General features: G+C 35.9%; 4 protein-coding genes and 1 long non-coding RNA gene across 8 annotated transcripts; 3 read left to right on the top strand and 2 right to left on the bottom strand.

Moving 5' to 3' along the window:
• Positions 3485 to 6798, bottom strand: LOC18781904 (14-3-3-like protein A). The gene is given in 6 exon segments (XM_020559371.1): positions 3485 to 3854; positions 4313 to 4429; positions 5245 to 5367; positions 5463 to 5574; positions 5576 to 5974; positions 6673 to 6798. Coding segments are annotated over 5 exon segments (786 nt in total). The 5' UTR covers positions 5947 to 5974; positions 6673 to 6798; the 3' UTR covers positions 3485 to 3791.
• Positions 7954 to 9812, top strand: LOC18782353 (uncharacterized protein DDB_G0275933). The gene is made up of 3 exons (XM_007215130.2): positions 7954 to 8126; positions 8244 to 8391; positions 9496 to 9812. The coding sequence occupies exons 1-3, from the start codon at positions 8072 to 8074 to the stop codon at positions 9572 to 9574; spliced, it is 282 nt and encodes a 93-aa protein (XP_007215192.1). The 5' UTR covers positions 7954 to 8071; the 3' UTR covers positions 9575 to 9812.
• LOC18784073 (T-complex protein 1 subunit zeta 1) lies at positions 10543 to 15691 on the bottom strand. The gene is made up of 15 exons (XM_007215617.2): positions 15428 to 15691; positions 15282 to 15345; positions 14771 to 14906; positions 14438 to 14589; positions 14243 to 14290; positions 14004 to 14096; positions 13422 to 13528; positions 12905 to 13019; positions 12715 to 12801; positions 12002 to 12206; positions 11737 to 11831; positions 11497 to 11565; positions 11290 to 11397; positions 11081 to 11199; positions 10543 to 10966 (listed from the first exon to the last, which is right to left on the bottom strand). The coding sequence occupies exons 1-15, from the start codon at positions 15559 to 15561 to the stop codon at positions 10891 to 10893; spliced, it is 1608 nt and encodes a 535-aa protein (XP_007215679.1). The 5' UTR covers positions 15562 to 15691; the 3' UTR covers positions 10543 to 10890.
• Positions 17146 to 19016, top strand: LOC109946250 (DExH-box ATP-dependent RNA helicase DExH14-like). Its single transcript, XM_020560101.1, has 5 exons — positions 17146 to 17504; positions 17900 to 18016; positions 18112 to 18171; positions 18587 to 18658; positions 18783 to 19016. Exons 1-5 carry the CDS (start codon positions 17484 to 17486, stop codon positions 19014 to 19016), a joined length of 504 nt encoding a protein of 167 aa, XP_020415690.1. The 5' UTR covers positions 17146 to 17483.
• LOC18781931 lies at positions 19121 to 21667 on the top strand. Of its 4 annotated transcripts, none has more exons than XR_002270579.1 (8): positions 19121 to 19160; positions 19465 to 19530; positions 19646 to 19799; positions 19882 to 19917; positions 20036 to 20151; positions 20329 to 20539; positions 20757 to 20909; positions 21003 to 21667. It is a non-coding gene; the product is annotated as an uncharacterized LOC18781931 (long non-coding RNA). The 4 variants fall into 4 exon arrangements; XR_002270577.1 differs by having other exon boundaries at positions 20002 to 20151; XR_002270578.1 differs by lacking the exon at positions 19882 to 19917 and having other exon boundaries at positions 20002 to 20151.

Here is a 21897-nt window from a genome sequence, read left to right as displayed (position 1 = left end):
ATTACTTTCTAATTAAGTAATCTATTATCTGTTGGAGAACAATCAAAATATAACCAAATAACATAATAGAACAATATTAAATATATTCTATATATCTAATCAAATCAATACAGCAATAGAATAAATTCCAAATTATTGACTTGGATTAGATGATAGAGTCCTGCAGTGTTGCAGTGTCCTTTAGACATTATACTATCACAAATCAAAGCCTAAGTACTCTGGCATTGATTTCTGGCGAATAGTGATATGCTTTCTCTCAAGAAGTATTTATGTGTGAGAATAATAATGCAATTCCAAATTCTATATCTTCTGGTTTGGACGAATTGTCAATATGACACAGCACAAGCAACAAAGGTTTCAAGCGAAACCTTGAGTAACAAGAAATCTGAATTCCACTAGAAATTAAGAGGAATTCTCTTGGGATAATTGTATTAAAATCTGAGATAATCAGAAACGTCAGACAAACCTGTTTAAATACACAACGCTCAACCCTTAAACTGCTAGGGGAGTTATTACATTAAAACTGAAAAACAGAATTAATTTGGAGACTTAACTACGTAACTCCGAAACTGAAAAACAGAATTTATTCGGAGAATTAACTGCGAAACTTTGAATGTAATTTTGGAAGGCCAAACGACCTAAGAATGCCAAAATCCATCGTACATCATAGCAAAACTGTGAGTTTGACTTGTGGCGTCGTTCCCTTTCCGAAATGGTATTTTGCGTCCTAATCGGAGCTCGGACAACAAATCTGCAAATTCCCGCTATGTCCTTTTTCTAGCTCAACCGCGATAAAATCTGTCATCTGTTCTACATCACAATATTACCTCTTCATCCAACAATTATAATAATTGTTTAAACATATATTGGAATTTCAGATAATGATTTGATCTAAAAACGAATATCTAATTAATAAAAAGAAACAATAATTAAGTCAATAGAGCCCAAGGCCCATCTTTTGACAATTAAATATATATATATTCCAAGTCCAAACCAAGATGAGGCCCAACTTTGCCTCTAATAGGCCCATGTCCTATTTAGTATTTCTAAAGTGTTGGTGCTTATAAACCATGAAAGGAAACAACTCCCTTCTAATGTCGGACTAAATGAAAGTGTATTTTCCTATACAAGAACTCTAACAATACCCGACATTTGTATAGGAAAATTATAACGTGCATATTTGAGAGAAAACGTAGATATAACACACATAAGGAGATGTGTCTTTTGGACTTGAACCTACCCTAGTGAATACTTATCGGATTTACTAGGTGACACAGTCAATATTAAATCTTGAACTGTTCACCTATGGTAGTAAACCAAGACAACAAGTATCACATATGTTATATCTTAACATACCACTTATTCATACGTTTGTGTTCATTTTGTTTTTAAACAAGTCCTGGATTCATAGGAGATTTAGAGAATTTAGCCATCTCAATCTAATAAATGCGACCCCACATTTACTCCTACATAGGTAAAGTTGACTAAGAATAGTCTGCCATATTCCTCTTGATTTCAAGAAATCAACATCATTAAACTTTCGTACCCTAATAGACTTCTTACAGATGACACACTTCTTTCCATCATATGAATGAGATATAAGTGTGTTAGCTCATTTGAACCATGCCTAACCAATTTGCCTATTGAACCTAGACCATGAGATCTCCAATCAGCTAGGTTAGGTTTCCGTTAGGCCGATTCATTTATTGAATTGGCTTTAATCCCATTCCCTTCGATGTTCGTTTAATTTGCTCTTTTGACAAGCCTTTTGTAAGTAGATGAGCAAGATTTTGTTTTGACCTTATATAGTCAATGGAAATTACTCCATTTGAGAGCAACTGCTTGATTGTATTACTCCTTCGTCTAATATGTCTATACTTTCCATTGTATACATTATTTTTAGCCCTTGCATGAGCAGCCATACAATCACAATGTATACAAACAGCCATTACAGGCTTAGGCGAAATTGGTATATCCTTCAAAAAAATTCTTAGCCATTCGACTTCTTCACCAGCCTTATCTAAAGCTACAATCATCATGTTGTTGTAAGCGGCGACAATATAATCTGGTATTATTGCTTTCTTGTGAGTTGTTTTCGGGTCAACACTTGGACTTATAAAGCAATGGTCTCTCAAGCACGAAAGGTGAGAGCAGACCATAAGCAATGGATGTTGGGGAGCAGGAGGGCTATGCTTGGTGGCAATTGCCATGTCAACAGAGGCTCTCCAAGAATGGCACACTGCCTTGCATCGTACATAATCTGATATGGAGTGTTGCAGAATCGATTGCGTGATATCTTCCGGGACTTGTTTGGACCACCTGCTCATACTGCTACTCTCTTATTGGGAACCAAGTTTTCGTGTAACGAAATTTCTTCGCATCCTTCTAGCAAAGATAGAGATCTTGCGGCCTATAAAATCAAGAGTGAGCAAGAGCAACATTCTAGTTAGGCGATGGTACGGAAATATAACTCCAAACGTTGTAACAACAACCCTAGCCCATTTCTCCCTCGCGTTACAAGAAACCTTCTTTCTAATGTAGGTTTAGCTGGTGAGCAACTTTTCTTGATTGATTAATGAGTGATCTAGTATAAAACAGATTATGCAGGCTACTAGTGATATCAAAAATTCTAAGACCAGCTCCAACCAATGTTCCATCCTCCTGGGTGTGGAATGGATAGGTAGAAATCTTCTTCCTCGATAAACCTCTAGTCTCTCAAAGTCGGAACGTACGCCTTTTTTTTTATTTTTTTTTTATATTTATTTTTTCCCCTTCTAGTACAAGTAATAGTCTAAACTACAAGGGAGGGAAGTTTCTCTCACACACACACACTTGTAGGGAAGTTTCTCACACACACACAACTAAGATGTCACAAGGTTCGAATCTGAAACTTCTAGTCTTCAAGACCATTTCCCACTAAACTAGGCTCCCACTAAGCTAGGCTCCGTTGACCCATGCCTCCTTATAAGAAGTAGAGGGATCCTATAATTTTTTGGCCTATTGTTGACCTAATAATACAACTATGAAACCATTGTGGACACAGTTTTTCTTGTATTAATAATGCAACTATGTAACGTATACTCATCTCCGAATGGACACAGTTGTCTCGTAATTTGTATACTAAACCTGAATAAAGTAGTAAACCTTAACCTTTTTAATTTGATATGAAATTTACTAAAGAAAAAACTGAACGTAGTAAATTTCCTCTTTTTCAATGGCTTACAGCTTACAATCATTTTTTGTTGGAGATGAAAGGAGCTTAGTTGTGTTAATTAAACTCTACACAAATTAGGCACGAGGCCTCTTAATCTAGTAACAAAAGAAGGGAATAAACCCCACTTAATCCAAGAAAAAACAATTTATTTGAATTTCTTTTCCTTTTCAAATTCGAAGTACTTGGCGGCACTTGATTGTCAAGTGAATCGGATTTAGCTTTGGCACAATCCTATCGCACCAAAACACACTCCAATAGAGGCAAAAATACAAAACATCACATCTTCGCAACATTGCAAATCAGAAGAAAGAAACATTTGAAACCACTACTTTTTAACACTAAATCATATAGCGCAGCACGCAAAGCACTGAAGCAAATTCTTCTCGCCAATTATAAGAAAAACAATTTTGCGATCCCTTGGAATACTCCAACCCTAAGCTGGAATATTTCAACTTTGAGTGCAGCAGCACTCAAGATCGTCAAGTTCATAGAGAAATTCTGCTACAACCACATGGCATCTATTACAAAGGTCCCAAGATAAAGGTACACAATACAAATCCTATGAAACAGCGCCTTGTTACTGCTGAGCTTCAGCTGATTCACGCTTTGATGCTTCCTTGATTTCATCCCCGGCATCATCCTAAAATACCAGATAAACAATTACATTTTATCGACCAAAATAAACAAACATTGATGGGGGGAACTTGAGAAAAAGAAAAGCTCATCAGACGGCTTTGCAAGAATGCAAAAGTGAAATGATTGGTTGCATCACAGGTAGATGAGAATATTATAGTGACACATCCAATCTTATTGTCCCCTTGCTTTTCTCCCTTTTTGGAGTAAATGTAAGAACTACCACCAATCATATCCAGTGAGCAGCAAATTTTAAGGACTCTAACAAGTGATCCATCCATGGACACGATAACAGAGGAAAAATCTTTAATGGATTTTAAAAATGAATGCGCCAAACAAAGGGTTCACAGTAAATACATGCATACACATCCTATTACGAACATTCATACATAATTATGCACCTGGATACAAAGAAAAAGAGGGGGAGAGAGAGAGAGAGAGAGAGAGAGAGAGAGAGAGAGATACCGTGATATCAGAAGTCCAGAGTGTCAGATTGTCTCGGAGAAGTTGCATGATCAAAGTACTGTCCTTGTATGATTCCTCACCCAATGTGTCAAGCTCGGAAATAGCCTCATCGAAAGCCTGAGCAGGTAAAAAGGAACACATTAAACATCCAATTCTGACGTTTATTTTAACACTTACAAAACCTAAATTCAGCCTGAAGCGAGACCAAACATCATTTACCAAAGAGTAAAGACAATTTCATTTAAGAACTTGATGTCAAAAAGTAAAACACATATAACTTCATATGGTGAACTCCAGAATGGCTAAACAACCCCTCAAGTAAGATAATGCACAGCATTCACATACAGATAATAGAGCATGTCAAAATACAATATAGAACATGATAGCTAATCCATGTAGTAAAATTACAAAATAGAGCATTCAAAAGTTCACATCCAGAAAGTATATTCACTACACGCCAACTCTTGTCCAAATACATTAATCATTATTCTGAAAGTGGTAAAAATCTGATGGGCGGTGTTCTCGGGGTTGAGAGAATATTTCTCGTAGTGCTTAATCGGCAACTATTCAGCATTTCTCAAGAGACATAACCAGACAAAGCAAAGTACAACAAAGGCTTTTCCAAAACTTATAGACAACCTATAACATTCTCAAAGAAAGTTGCAACCAATGGCCTTTAGGAAAAAAAGATTTCTCATTGATCAAGCAAATGCCAGCTGCACTAAAAATCCATCATTGGGACCTAAAACTTTCATAAAGGAACATGTAAACTAGAAAGAAAAAAACCGATGTATATTGAATGCCTATGTAATCAATAACCATTGAAAGAATTAGGCCAGACTACAGAGACTAGGATGCAATCATGTAAACAATCATACACAGATACAGAAAAACAGAAAATAAATAGCAAGTATAAAGCCTTGAAAATAAACCTGTTTTGCCAGATTGCACGCACGGTCTGGTGAGTTAAGGATTTCATAGTAAAAGACTGAGAAGTTAAGTGCAAGCCCAAGCCTTATTGGGTGCGTTGGAGCAAGCTCAGCAAGGGCAATGTCCTGCATCAAACAACACAACATAAGCTTCACGATCTCCACAAAAATGACAATACAATTAAAAACTGAAACTGGCAGAACGGCAAGCTGAAACCAACCTGAGCAGACTTGTAAGCCAACAGGGTGCTCTCAGCTGCTTCCTTTCTCTCGCCTCCAGTCTTAAATTCAGCAAGGTACCTGTGGTAATCACCTTTCATCTCAAATAGAAGACTTGGACTCAGCAGATGAGGCAGATGGAATGAGATGTGACTCAAGAAGATTCAAGATACCATCACAGATCTTGCTCAGCTCGGTCTCGATCTTGCTCCTATATTCCTTGATAATTGCAACATGATCCTCATTACCCCTGCTTTCCTCCTTCTGCTCAATGGAAGAAATGATTCTCCATGAAGCTCTCCTAGCCCCAATCACATTCTTATAGGCCACAGAAAGGAGGTTTCTTTCCTCCACAGTTAGTTCCTCAACATCAACGGTCTTTGCAACTTTTTCCATAAATTCAACCATTTCCTCATAGCGTTCAGCCTGTTCGGCCAACTTTGCCATGTACACATTGTCCTCACGTGAAGAATCAGTTGGCGACATCTTTGCTATGTGTAAGTAATTATCAAACCTGGGTATTAATTCAACAAACGTGAATTAAATGCATGATCTACATGCATACACAAGGACAAGCATACCACATAATCCACTAGAGAACCAAACATCACAGCATAAATTATATTAGTTACATACAAAACTAGAAAGAGAGAATCAGACTATCAAATGGTTACTCAGATCTGTGGAAGTTTACACTCATACCATAGTTCAATTATGTACGGTTGGGTAAAAACATAATAACTTCATCAAAACCTACAATAAAAAAATTTAAATGCCAACTTCAGTCCTACATGAATTTCGTGGCAACCAAACAGATCAGGAATTCTAATTCTATTATCACAAAATCAGTATACAGCAATAATCTCACTCCCAACTTAGTGAAATAGTAACTTCCACGCTTTATTTTTTAAACCCCAATTAATAAAATTTTTCTCTTTCAAAACACATTTATATTGAAATTGAAGAAACCAAACAAGCCATAACTAGAAATCTTATCGATCCTGGGTCAAACCAACTATATACAGCTTAAATCAAGCCAGATCCAACAACAAAAACATACATCCATAAGCACCCAAATAAAAGAACAAAGAAATCGTTACCCTAGATCTCAGACAAACAGTCATCATAAACACAGTAGATCAACAAGAAAAAATAAAAATTGAAACAAAATCAGAAGCACCCTAAGCTAACCCTAGCGAAGTAGCTTCGTACCTTTCTGGTCCACAAGGAAGAAGATCTAATCTAAGCTCGTAAAATGGAAAATGGGAATCCGGTTGGGGGCTTAAAAATGGTCGCGACGAGGAAGGGGAGAGAGGTTGGTCCAATGGGAACGAGACACGTGGTGGGTGGCGGAGATTCCGTGGAGTCTTTGTTTTGGAGTGACCACGCTGGCGTTGACGGTCAACGCAATCCCTAACCTTGCATTTCGTTGACTGTCGTCGTGTCGTTGATATTATTGCTGCTGCGTGCGTTGTGAGTTGTGAGTTGTGAAGTTGAGTCTTGTGGGGACTGACGGACGGACTTGACGGTGTCCAAAAATCTTAAATCTTTTTTAATGCGTGGCAACAAGATTCACGCACCGTTTAACGTGGTGGTTCTGACCCTTTTTTTTTTTTTTTGCCTTTTCTTTCCAGTTAAGTCAAATGTTCAATAATTGGGATTTGGTGAAGATCACCTTCATGCTTAAATGTGAGTTTAATGCCTTGCTTGATTTGGTCAAATATGCATTTTTGACGAATATAAATGTTTTGCGTTATGGATACGGCCTTGAACTTTCGTGTAAGGAGACGAATACACTGTTTTGACCAACTTATCTAATATGTATCTTCCCTTCATACTTATTATATTTGTAATTTTACACTTTTGTCACCGCATTGGTTCTTATTTCCTACTTTAGTATGTTATCATCAAGCAAATTCAAGACACAGGCTCATGAGCTCTAACTTAATATGAGGATGTTGTCAAATTAAGCCAACCAATTAATATGAGGATGTAATCAAGCAAACAAATCAAAGGCTATCACAAAAGGGCTTCACCAAAAGAAGCAACCATGTTGGTATGGCCTTATATCAACCACAATTTGAAAAGGTTAGGGATCAATCATAGGTCAGTTAGACCAAGACTAATCACACCACAAATTATCTCCTTAGCTTAGTTGGTATCCAATTTATTTTTATATAAAATAAAACCTTAGTAGATCCCATGTTAGGTGCCATTTCAACACTTTGTCTAGACATGTGAAAATAATACATATACACATAAATTGTACTCGAACTATACTCCAATTTATATCAATTTATATAAGTTCCATTCAAAAGCCATGGTTTTAAAATAAATAAATAAATAAATAATCTGCCATTTCTTTTTTTTAAAAAAAATAAAATAAAAAAAAGGATTGGGCCATATTCAGTGAGAATATGGGCTAGAAAAGCCCACATGGAGCCCAAAGCCCTAGCAGTTAGACCTTGACATTTAATATTGTCACCCGCCGGTGAGCGATCAGCCACTCTTGTTACTGTGAAACAATACTCGAGTCGATCCTCGGCAGCGAAGTCCATCGTCTTCAGTGGTTGAGACCCAAAAAGCTAGAGAGAATCAGAGAGAGTGCTGAATGGGATACATACAGCAAGCACGTGAGAATCACGTGAAAAAGAAGGTAGAAGAAGGTATAAATGTATTCAAAGCTCAAACGCTAGGGCTCAAGAACTATTATTTTTCTTTTTTCTTTTTCATTTTGTGCTACAAAAGTTGTGTAATTTGGTTTGTAAATTAATGGTCCACAGCATTGCGGAGCAAAATGAAGCAGAAGGCGTTGCAGGAATGCAAGGATTTGGCGTCCAAGTATGCGGAATGCTCTTATGGGAGAACCATTTCTGTGGTTTGGCAGTGTCGGCAACAAGCTAAGGAATTAAACGAGTGCCTTCACCAATTGTAAGCCCCAATTCGTCTATTAATATCCCTCTGATCATTCATTTTTCACAACAAAAATGGAAAAGATTATTAATTTATTTTAATGTTATTGTAGATTTTAAAACAGGGTCTTATAAATTTCACATCGTTAAATGTTACCAACAGTAGTGTTGTTTAAACTGGCCTGTATGAATGTTGATTTGCTCTTGCGGCCGTTTTCGATCGAGAATATCAGACTTTCAAAATTGATCAGATTTTATCGAGACTTCTTGTGATGCTTGCTAGTTTGGTATTAACTCAATAAATTATTTGGCTCTCTATCTGTTATGTGTTGGTTTAGTCTGGACTTGCTTTTTAGAAATGGACCTAATGTATCATATTAGTCATAGTTTACATAAGTGGGAGGCAGTTGAGGTGGTAGAGTGGTATTTAGATCATGAGATACTGCAAAGATGGTGGCAGTGTTTGAGTTCATAAGGCGTTATCTGCCTTAGGGCTGAGTTGTGTGGTTTGGATAGATATGGCATTATCTGCCTTATTCATTTCCGACCATTTTTCTTTAAACTTTGTAATTACATTTAGTTTTTGGGTTGTTTGCATTTGGTTTTCCTAGTGTTTGTAGGGACCAGAAATACAGAAACTGCAGAATGTTTTGTGAGATTAGAATGCTAGGCACTGTGTTCCATGGATTGTTTTTCAGTCCAATTTTCAACTGATTAGCTTCGTAATATTGCAATGTTCACCAGCCATAGGAACAGTAGAGGCATCAAGGGCAACTTCTTATGCCATCTGTTTGAACCTACGTTTTAAATGTTTAGATTTTGGCACTCAATTGTAGGTAGACAGGAAAATGTTCTAGTTGTAGGACAGAAAAGAAAAGTATCCCATCTGTTCTTGCATTTGCTTGAGAGAGCATGAAGAGAGAGCTGAAGGAATGGTCAATGCAGTGATGTGGGGCATGTTGTTTTGTTGCTTGTTATTGCATCAACCTCTTTCTTATAGTCTTTGAGTAAGAGGAACGAATTTGGAGTTGACTTTAGGAAAATATATACTTGTGCCAACACATGTTGTTTCCTACAGATAATTGAATATGCAAGCATCCTCACATTGTTTTGATTTTTGCAGCACTAACGATGACGTCTTGGAGGAAATGAAGAGAGACTACATGCTTCAACAAGATGGGAAAGTGTCTGCAAAAGGCTGAGCTCGTGCCTCGCAACAGAAACCGAGCATTGTCGTAGAATTTTTTTTGTTATCACGTATTCTGGCGACATTTTTTTTCTTCAAAGCGGATATGCTAATCATCACTTGGTTCATATTTTCACAAATTCTTAAGTTGCATGATTTTGTTTTCTTCTGTGGTTCAGCCAATGAACGGGAGTGGTGTATGAAGCATTTTCGAATGAAACTTATGAATTTACTAAAGATTTCATACAGATCTATTTTCGTCGAGTAATTTTGCCGGCCAGTACTGGCATTATTTAGTTATAATACACGTAAAAACACACACTAGCAAAATTGTTTCTTGGCTAATTAATTGTTATACATGGGGTTCTCCAGTGGATGGCTAAATTATGAAAAGCCTTGAATGGTGACACACACACACACACATATATATATAAAGTGCTGTTAAAAGAACCTTAAAATTAACTGAGTACATCCTACTATAAAAGTATATATTGAATTACTGATTTACTCTAATATAAAATGACAAAAAAAGATATGGAATTGTGAAACAAATATAATTTTAATAAGTATACTCTATTAACTATATTCAACTCTAATCAAGAGATTGCTTGTCCTATTGTGTTTTTAACGAAAGATGTGGTGATTGCAAGAACTTGGAATTGCAAAAAAAGTGTCAATAGTTTTATTAAAAGCATAAATCTATATGAAAAGTCAAAGATTTATAAATACTATTAAAAAAATCAAGCTGAAAATCAACTATAAAATAATGCTACAAATATTAGAGTGTACCATGAGTATTTTTATTAGTTTTATAGAGTATACTTAGTTAATTTTACATTTTAATTAAAATATTAAGGTGTACTTAAATCATAAGGTGTACTCAGTTAATTTTAGAGTTTGTTTAGCAGCACTCTGTATTTATCTCTTGGCATTGATGATATTAATATTGGAACCGTTCATTATTTGTTGTATATTATTCTATAATTAATACAAAGAGCAATAACTCGAAAATTCTATTAATAGTTAAAATTTCATAGGACACAGGCCCAACCAAAATCATATAATTCTCCTCCACCCTGGTTGAACCGATTCAACCTAAAAAAGGAGTGGAAAATAAGAACAGCTCGAAACATTCAGCCAAACTAGATGTATATTACACAAATTCCTCATTCATAAGAAAATTCCACAGCAGATGCAAATACAGATTCCCTCTAACAATCCTCAACACAACTGCCCTCAGTCAGTTACATGAAGCTAGTTTCAACTTTCAATCAATTCATTGCACTGAATACAAAAAGAGAAGCTTCAGCTAGCCAAAAGCATCCGCTGAAGCTAAGTTGGCTTCCGCATGTTGCGTCCAGCACGAATTACTTCATCAACCAACAACAATTGAGATGCAATTACGGGTCTGCATTAGAATAAACGAACGTCAGTGAGATATATAAAACAGAAAAAGCTTACAAAAATAATCTAGGATTAATGAAAAAAATAAGGAAATCTTTTTTACAATCATGCGCCATACCCTGAGTTTATAATTTGTCGCTTCACAGAGTAGTTGTCAAAGATACCCTCCATTTGTGGGTCAATGGGTTCTCCAGTGTGGTGATTTAATCCCACGACGTTTCCCCGATCATGCTCTCCCTGAACAAGCATCCACATACATGATTATTTTTCAATCACCTCAAGAAAGATAACCAAATGAAAAAGTGAGGAACTTTCAAAGAAGTATACCGTAAGAGCAATTATCACATCTTGCGTGTCAAGGCCAGAGTTCTCAGCAAGTGTTTTGGGCACCACAAGGAGAGCATCAGCAAAAGCTTCAACACCAAGTTGAGCTCGCTGTTCCAAGTATGTCAATGTGAGAGCAATAAAGGCTGAGAAAAGATGAGGTGCTTAAAAGTATTTCCTATGAGAAAATTTAGGAAAATATTCAATTACCCCTTGAACAGTTTTCTTTACTTCATTTACTAAATGTTGTCTGGCTGCAACTTCAAAAGCTCCAGCACCCTGAGACACATATGAGAAACATACAAAAATCACAAGCTGACATGTATACCAGAAACCAAACTTACGCCCAAAGCATTACAACATGGAGAAGGCGGCACAATTCAAAACAAAAGAGGAAAAAGATAAGAATATGATGGGAAGATTTCCTAGGAATTTCTAACTCAAACTTACTAAGATGACAGCTTCATCTTCAATTGTATTTTTGACTGCCCTCAGGCCATCACGAACAGCATCCTTAATCTGGGCGATTGTATGGTCGTTAGGCCCTGCACCATTAAAAGTGGGCAATAAGGATTACATTCCCACAGGACTTGCCGAAGGCAATAGAACAATTTAAATCATGTAAGCATTACCATGAGATGGGTGCAAGATAAATTACAAAAGAAAAAAGGCAAAAATTATATATGGAAATAAAGTGAAACTACCAATGGAGTACCTTTGATTAAGATTGTGCAAGAATGAGGGTTCTTCACATTTTCAATAAATGTATACTTCTCTTCACCAAGGACATGCTCATATACAAGTCCAGCCCAACCAAGGCAATCAGGAGTTAAATCATCTACTGAGTTTACAGCCTCCCCTCCACAAGCCAAAACCAACCGTTCCATATTCCTCCTCTTTGCTCTTCTCAGGGCAATAATCTACGAAACCACGGGATTAGAAAAAATACCAAACAAGAAGAAAACAACAACAAATCATAAAAATAGCTGCGATGCATATCTGGCCCTCTCAATTCAAATTGAAATGTTTATAGCGTACACAACATGTCCAGTGGTCTATCAAAAACATGAATGATGTTAAATCATAACTTCAATGCAATAATGTCAAGTCTCTCTCTCATAATCATAACTCCATAAATTTGGCAAAAACATTGGAGCATAATGGAACTTCTTGTAACATGCTCCCCATAGGTGGAGATTATTAAAGATAAAAGATGTAGAACCATTAAGCTGCGAAGACGTTTTTCAATATTGTTTTCCTTTGTGTATTACAAGAATATAGTTTTGGAAGGGTCTCCAAGATCTTTCCCAAAGAGATACTTTAGTACTTACACAATTCATGCACATTTGACCAGAGGTAAATGGGAATATAAAAAGATATTTTGAAAAATAATTGGACACAAATGTGCAATAACGATCTATGACTTACCCCTGCCCTAGCGAGAAGGTCCAAAGATGGGGGATCAATTCCCTTCTGATTGATAACGACAAAATTATTATCATTACCAGAACAAACCTGCAAATCACCAAGTACAGGAAATATTTCAGAATCCGTAATGCAAGATATGCTAGGGTGCTACATCAATATCACAGATACAGCATGAATAACAACACTCGACCTTATTTTTCAGCTCAATGATTTTTCTAACTCTTTCATCAACCTGACGCCTTTCAGCTAAAACCATGGCTTCTCTCTGTTCCGCATTTGAATAGAAAAAGCCAGAATTTACTTCACTGAGATGAAAACCATCAAATTCATGATGATCAGGAAATCATATCCATAAAAGCAGAGGATGTCAGCTGTCCAGAAGACTGCTATCTCAATTTTAAATATTGTATTAATAAAAGGTGAAGGCAAGCACATTTCAAACGAAAATACTCTTAACACAATGGTTCTTGCACATAGATCAATTGTTTGTGAAAGAAATGAAGATCTCCATATGCAAACACTATCTCCACTATTTTATGCACGTGGATCAAAAACAATTACATAAAGACATCCTAACATAACTATGTAAATGAATGTGTGTGTGTGTGTGTGTGTGTGTGTGTGTGAGAGAGAGAGAGAGAGAGAGAGAGAGAGAGAGATTGAAGGCAAAACGTAACAATTATTTAAACAAACTTCTATATATTTACCTTTTCTCGTACTCCAAAGATACATTGCTTGTCAAGATGTAACAATTCTCTGCCCATCGCTTCATATCAGGATGCCTAGAACCATGATCAAGGACAAGACCCTCAACCTACAAGAGGACATAAATGAACTGAGAAACCACATGGTAACAGCAGATTTTTCTATTCTGTAAAAAAGTAAAAAATAAAACACTATTATGAAGCTTGCACCATGCTCAGTAATTAAAACCTAATTTAGATATAGGTAGCAATATCATGATTTACAATTCCATCATCAGAACTTGGAACTAAGAAACAAAATGAATAGAAAGAATCACTATACTACCAGCAGTAACGCTCATAACATAACATGCAATCTCCCGAGGTCTTCACTACATCTACATGATTAAATACAACTTTACATAACCATAAACAGCCTATCATATAAGATTGCAACTCTAAAAAAAAAATTATCTATAAGCTTAAATTTTTGCAGAACCTTTGCAGAAGATTGAGAACCCATTATCATAGGACTGCCTCTTAATATTCATCAAGAGATAAGGAGTATCTGAAAAGTAGAATAGAAAACATAAGATGTTAACATACCAAGCGTGTGTCAACATCAAACTTGTGTCGCATGTGCATAATCTCCACCATGAACAGATCAATGGATTCTTCAGGTTTGCGTATGCAAAGAACCTGTCATTTGAAAAGCCGTAATTTGTCACACATCAAGATGCAAGAGGTGCACTACAAATTCTGGTTTCCATAGAATGAGCGGAAAAATGGAAGGGGAAGTGAAATAGCAAACTTTCAAGCATTCTTAATAAGCCGCAAACACTCACTGAATTAACAACTATGTCAGTCAATTGATCCGCCAATGCTTCATATAACTGCACGATGGAACATGTCAGATTCAAATGACATATAATGTGTAAAACAATTCCATTTATCTGAGCAGTATGAAAACCTAGGAGTAAACCGAACCATGCCCAAAACCATTTTAACAGAAATAAATAAAATAAACAAAACACAAATACCTTTGTTCGCAACGTTGTCCTAGCTACCATTTTTAGAATCTCTTTGTCAGGCTCATTGCCCATCACCACAGGAGTTTTAAATTTCTCAATAAACTGAAGCGTTGCTCTTTTGGCAATCTCAAAGCCATCAACTAGGACACGTGGATGCATCCCTGTAACAAGCATAAACTCACTATTGTCATGGGTACACACAAAAAAGGAAGAAACGAAACAAATAGATTGACTAGAGGGATTTTGCAGAACCACAAGGTGCAAGGATCTATAGACTTTTATCCTTCCATGAAGAATCAGAAAAATTGTCCCATCATTGGTTACTGATAATTGTGAACCAACCTTCATCAATGTATCGCTCTGATTGTTTCATAAGCTCGCCAATGAATAAGACAGTAGACGTGGTGCCATCTCCGCTTATGTCATCTTGGGCAACAGCTGTTCTTGCTATCATAATTGCTGTTGGGTTTTGAATTTGCTGCAACCAATTGATAGAACACCATCAAACAAAGCAAAATAGGGAAACACAAAACATATGCAGAAACATGCTGGATAAATACACTTAATTTAACATACAAATCCATACAAACATTTGGAGAAAGCCCTAAACCACAGTTCAATGCACCTTTGGGTCCTTGCAAAAGCAAATCCAGTAACATACAGTTTACTTCAAAAAATTTAGAACAGTAAACAGATCCTCAGCTAGTGAAAACTGCTTCATTTCGTATTTTGATCCAATGAAGAAATGCTTAAACCCTAATTTCACACTCTACACAACTAATGGGTAAAACGGACAGTGTGCAAAAGCAACTGTACGAAACGGAGATCTAGGGTTTGGAATAAAGAACTGTACCATTTCTTTAAGCAAAGTGTTGCCATCTTTAGTGAGCTTGATGTCACCGGCTCCACCAACAAGCCTGCAAACATTATATAGCAAAACGTAAGAATAAAATAGACAGAAAAATGAGAAAACATACAGAAAAAGTTCAACTTCCGTACATTTTGATGGTGCCCTTAGGGCCAAGGTTGGTTTTGAGGACGTCCTGCAAGCCCTTGGCTGCGTTGATGTTCATGTGCAGAGCCGCCGATTTGTTCAGCACCTCCGCATTTGGATTCAAAACTCGTAGAGACATCTTCTTCTTCTTCTACTGCTCGACTGAAAATCAAAGTGGCTGAGAGAGTGAGTGTGAGGTTTTGAAACTTTGAGTTCGCGAAGAAGTAGAAGCTTTATGAATCTCAGGGTGGGTTTTAGGGCTTTCTGGAGCTTCGGTTATTTGAGTTTTATTTATTCTTTTGTCTTCTGAGCCACGACGTCGTATTGGATCTACTGAACGGGCCAAATGGGTCACACCCATGGGTCGACCCATGATACCAACTAAATAAGCCTATTCAAAAGTCCAAAGCCCAAAACAAGAAATGGCCCACATTAAATAGGCCACAACTAATTAGGTTTAGTGTTCAGCCGCGGTTATACAGCATAAAATGATTTTCTTACGTAATATTTTAGCATTTTTAATTACTTTAATGAGTAATTATTTTTTTAATTATCTTTTATTTAGTGAATAATTATAATATATTTAAAGATTATAGCCGTGCAGATATCTTATTCTTTTTAAAAAAATTAGAAGGTATAGCCGATCAGCTATACTATTTAAAAAACATTATAGCCGGTCGGCTATACCCTATAATAAGAATATTTCTAGAGTATAGCCGTCCGGTTATAATCTTTAAATAGAAAGTTTCAAACGTATAGCCGCGCGGCTATACTCTAAAATAGAAAGTTTCACAGGTATGGCCGATCGGCTATACCTGTAAATATCATAATATGGACTTCTCTTTTTTAATTACTTTAATTAGTACTTCTGTTTTAATTATTATTTAGTTAGTGAATAATTAGTATTTAAATATTTTATTAAAGAAAAAAATTACATATCATGTCAAGGGTATATTTAAATATTTTTTATAAACTACATATCAAGTCAAGGGTATGGCCGCGCGGCTATACTCTATAAGTTGAATTTTTCAGAAGTGTAGCCGCTTATAAGAATAATGTTTCCCGAGTATAGCCGGTCGGCTATACTGTTTAAATACAAAGTTTCAAAAGTATAGCCGGTCAGCTATACTCTAAAATAGAAAGTTTCAAAAGTCTAGCCGCCCGGCTATACCTTTAAGTAGCATAATATGAATTTCTTTTTTTTAATTACTTTAATTAGTAGTTATGTTTTAATTATGATTCAGTTAGTGAATAATTAGCATTTAAATATTTTATTAGAGAAAAAAATTAATTACTATTTATTAAGTAATATAATTTATGAATGAATTAAAATATTAAGTACTAATTATTCACTAAATAAATAATAATTAAAACATAATTACAATTGTAAGTAACTAAAAAATGATAAGATATTACTTAATTACTAAAAAAAATTTATAAAAAAAATTAGTATTTAATATTTTATAAACTATATACCATCTGAAAAGGATGGCCGGGCGAATATTTCAAAAGTATAGCCGTTCGGCTATACACTAGAAGTAGACTATTTCAGAAGTATAGCCGGCCGGCTATACTGTATGAGAAGAATTATTCTGCAGCATAGCCGGGCGGCTATACTATTTAAATTCAAAGTTTCAAAAGTATTAAACTAAATAAACTAATTAATCACTCTTTTTTTTCGCACATAAATCATCAAAAACATATAGAATCAGTTTGTAGCTGTAAAAGGCTCATGAATTTGTTTGGAAGGATTAAGCTTCAGCATATATATATAGAGAGAGGAATGCTGTAGCTGATTGTTTGGCTACTTGGGGTCACAACTTGGATCCGGGCTTCTGCTTGAGGGGAGTCCTGCCTGGCCTGGGCTCTGTTGCTTGATGTTTCGTTGGGGTTTGGTGTCTGCGGGTTTTCCCCCTTTCTTCATAAAAGAAAAACGTATGGAATCTCTTAGCGCTTGTTGAAGGGCCTTAATCTTGATCAGTTCGTGCTCTTCGTCATGGAACTGTGAGGAAGCATCATAAGGGATATGAGGAGGTCATTCCCCCAACACCAACAGCACAAATGAAAACCTGGGAAAAGCTGGTACCATTCGTAGTTCCATCACTCTACTGCATGTTTATCATTTTAGTTTTATTTACTGGTTCTCAATATTCTTACTTAAATTTGATAATTGGAGATGACTTAATAGGAAATGCACACAAGTGGACCCCGAGTGGGGGAATCTCCTACATTTTTTAGATACTAGCTGCTCTCATAACTCTGAAATACTAGACATGTTTTTTTTGCTTTCCATGATCAATAGGAATTGCTAAGTTTATCATTGCTATCATTAACATTATCAGTGTATAAACTAGCCATAATAATTTGCGTTTCTGGTGGTTAAACAAATAGGATTGTCCTTGCTTGCTATTTCTTTTATCACCTACTCACCTCTATTTCGGTTATTGCAATTTCTGTTTACTGTCCTCTGCTGTGAGATTGAGATAACGGAGTTAGATGAATTCGCTGAAGCTGCTTTTCGTGGTTATAATTCTCTGAACCGTATTCAGAGCCGCATATTTCATACTATTTATTACACTAATGGAAATATACTAGTAAGTTATTGATTATGTTGATTATGTGAATACCAAACCATTGCAGTGAAAGTGCTGATATGATATGCTTGAATATGATTTCCATTTACTTGCAGGTTTGTGCTCCAACAGGAGCTTGCAAAACAAACATAGCTATGATTTCTATTCTACATGAGGTATGCAAATGATTGGCTATTCCTGGGTTTCTATTCTCATTTTTGGTAATCATACTTTTTCTCTTACTACTTTGGCTTGATCTCAAATTCACACATTTGTTTTTGTATTGTGTATGAGTTAATCTGGGTTAATTGCATAGTTAAAATGGCATGGGGATGGCTGTAATGTCATATGTGCTGGTATTGTATATATTTTTCTGGGAGGGTTAGTGTGTTAAAGATATCAGCTTGCAAAATAAAGCAAGGAAACCAAGCTTTTGGCTGCCTTAGTTGTTCGACTCCTTTTATGTCATGATGATGTACTTATAGTACTTTTCATGTTGAATTCAACCTATTTAGTTTTTGAAAATATTCAGTATGGTAGTATATCATCCATTCTAAGATTTAGATACTGAGTCGGCATTGTCTGTGGCAGATTGCACAGCACTTCAAAGACGGTTACTTGCATAAAGATGAATTTAAGATAGTTTATGTTGCACCAATGAAGGTATCCACCCTATATAACTCTCTTCCTTTTTTTCTTTTTCTTTTTTTTGAGTTGGTGGGTCACTGGGGTGGGAAAGTAGCCATTGAAATAGTGGCTTGTTACTTATTATCATGTATTTTTTCAGGCATTAGCTGCAGAAGTTACATCAACTTTTAGCCATCGCTTATCTCCATTGAATATAACTGTGAGAGAACTTACTGGAGACATGCAACTTTATAAGAATGAACTTGAAGAAACTCAGGTCACTTTTATCAAATTCTGTGTGCTCTGTGTGCTTTTAACTGGTACCCAAAAGAGGAAAATGAAAACGTTAATGGCTTCACTTTCTTCTTATTCAGATGATAGTCGCAACACCTGAGAAATGGGATGTCATTACTCACAAGAGCAGTCACATGTCACTTTCAATGTTGGTGAAGATCCTAATTTTTGATTAAGTGCATCTATTAAATGATGATGGAGGCCCTGTAATTGAGGCACTAGTTGCTTGAAAAATTTGCGCCAGGTAAACTTTTACTGAATTATTAATGATCTTGGCTTCTTTCTGCTGAATAACTAACCCCCTATTTAAATTAGTTGAGAACATTTGTACAGTTGCAACTTATGCTCATGAAAGTTGGAGAGGTATTATCTGTTTCTTATTCGGGTTAATGTGATAGCAGGATGTTTATATTTAAAAATGTTTATCAGATGTCTGTTACAATTTACATGTTACTTATGTAGTTTATGATTGTTTGCAAAAAATTTAGTTGCTTATGACCTTTGGTTTACTTTTTATTTATTTATTTATTTTTTAATGTGTGTGGCAGGTGGAGTCTACACAGACAATGATACGCATTGTAGGCCTTTCAGCCACTCTACCGAACTATTTAGAGGTATTTTGGTCACCTGATGATATCTTTTGTCTGTATTTATTGGCCTTTAAATGCCGTACTCTGAAGTCTATTTTGTTTATTTGTTAATGTGGATTATTCTTTTATAACCACCCAGGTTGCTACAGTTTCTGAGAGTGAATCCAGAAGCAGGACTCTTCTTCTTTATTTCTAGTTATCGCTCTGTGCGCCTCGCACAGCAATATATTGGTATTAGTGAGCAGAATTTTACAGCCCATATTGAATTGCAGAATGAGATATGCTACAAGAAGGTTTCTTTTTCCTTGGGCTCTCTTTTGTGTAACGTATGTATTAGAATGATTATTTAACTGATTGATACTTTTTTTCTGCCAGTTTGTTGAATCACTCAGGAAAGGTTATCAGGCAATGGTATTCGTTCCTTGAAAGACAATTTAAAGGATATGTTAAGATGATTCACTTTTCCTTATTGTTCTTGAAATTTTCTCTATGCAGTTTATAAGTTCCTTGAAAGACAATTTAAATGCAGAGGTTGCACGTGGTACTGTCACCAATGTCAAGGAAGCTTGTGAATGGCTTGGATATACGTATCTTTTCATAAGAATGAGGCTGAATCCTTTGGTGTATGGTATTGGGTGGGATGAGGTACTCTATGTTGATTTGACTTTACCTATATGGTTGATTGGTTGATCCTTCTTGAACATTTTCTTGACTAGCAGCCTGGACATGTTGTATAATTCATTTGTCTTTAATGGTGCTTATGTATTTGATATTTGCTTTTGCTTGTTTCAGGTTATTGATATTTTCTTCTGCATTTTGCAGGTTGTTGCTGATCCTTCCTTGAGTTTAAAGCAAAGAGTTCTCATAGCAGATGCTGCACGTGCCCTGGACAAAGCAAAAATGATGCGCTTTGATGAGAAAAGTGGCAACTTTTTGTACAGAGCTTGGTCGAATTGCAAGCCACTTTTATATTCAATACTCAAATGTTGAAACATAGAATGAAATGTTGAGACGCCACATGAATGAGACTGAGGTTATTGTTTTTGTGAACTATTTTATCTTCATTTTTTAATTTATTTTCCTGCCAGTTACACCCCCATTCATTTCTTCTATATCAAACTCATTTTCAGAAAAGAATCCTACGCATAGCCTCGAAATATGTTTCTCTGTATTTCGGGTAATATAGAGTTTGTTTTTAATAATTATCATTTGATTTGATTTCACTGATGCTGCTTTTGCTGTTCCTTCAGGTAATAGACATGGTAGCCCACTCTTCAGAAATTGAAAATATTGTTGTTCGAGATGAGGAACAGAATGAGCTAGAGACGTTGGTGCGATCATCGTGCCCATTAGAAGTTAAGGGGACTCCTAAAAAACATGGAAAGATATCCATTCTCATTCAGGTTGATTTATGCTCAACTCGTACCAAATGCTAGTGAAGAAGTTAGAAAAACGGAAATATTTGTTGACTAATTTATGGCTTATGTGGTTTGCAGTTGTACAGATCTTGTGGCTCAATTGATACCATTTCGTTGGATTCTGATGCAGCATGCATAAGTGCAAGCTTGGCACTCATTATGCTTTCACATTTTATCAAATTTATAGACTGAATTAATTGTGTGTTTTCATACCATACAACTCTGCTGTGACTTGTTTCTGATTGTCATCAAATAGTATGCTCTGTAGTTAAGTATAAAATTTTGATTTTGCACTTGAGGTTCCTTATTGTGCGGTGCGGGTGAAACATTTGGTGTATGATCTTTGTGTTCCATTACATGTTTTGAATGCTGCCTTATACACTGAAGTGTACTGTTTCTGAATTGTTGACTTGACTGTAGGTCATTTACATAGCTCCTTTGAAGGCTATTGTTAGGCCACCGCTGGTCCCATCACATTGATCAATGGGCGTCGCAGGCCCCTCCTTCGCTGGTCCTTATTCTGTCTCGGGATGCCCTCCCACCCCAAAAAAATGTTTAGGATTTGGATTATCTTGCATTGGATCTATCTGGTGGCTTCATTATCTTTCATCAATCAAACAAACAAGCTAGCAACTTTTAGTGGCAGTTGTTACCGCTGCAAAAGCAAAATTCCTTCGGGAAAGACTGTTAAATATCGTCGCAGAAGGTGTAAAAAACCGTCAGAAAATAATAAAAACCATCATTTAAGACATGACTTGGCTGAATATTTCCGATTCCAAAGTGTTTCTCATCTGTTTTTCGGTAGAAATTTATGTACCTTCCATTAAAAGCCCTTTAAAAATTTTAGTAAACCATGGTAGAAGATTGTGTTTACCATTTTCCAATGTTATGTACAATCAAGATATGAAGAAGAGCTATTCCATATCAATAAATAACTTTGTAAATCGATATTTTCTAAAATAATTAACATGTA

The sequence above is a fragment of the Prunus persica genome, chromosome G3, assembly GCF_000346465.2.
Source record: "Prunus persica cultivar Lovell chromosome G3, Prunus_persica_NCBIv2, whole genome shotgun sequence".
In the NCBI taxonomy this organism is placed as follows: domain Eukaryota; kingdom Viridiplantae; phylum Streptophyta; class Magnoliopsida; order Rosales; family Rosaceae; genus Prunus; species Prunus persica.
This window is presented reverse-complemented; position numbering and strand designations above follow the sequence as displayed.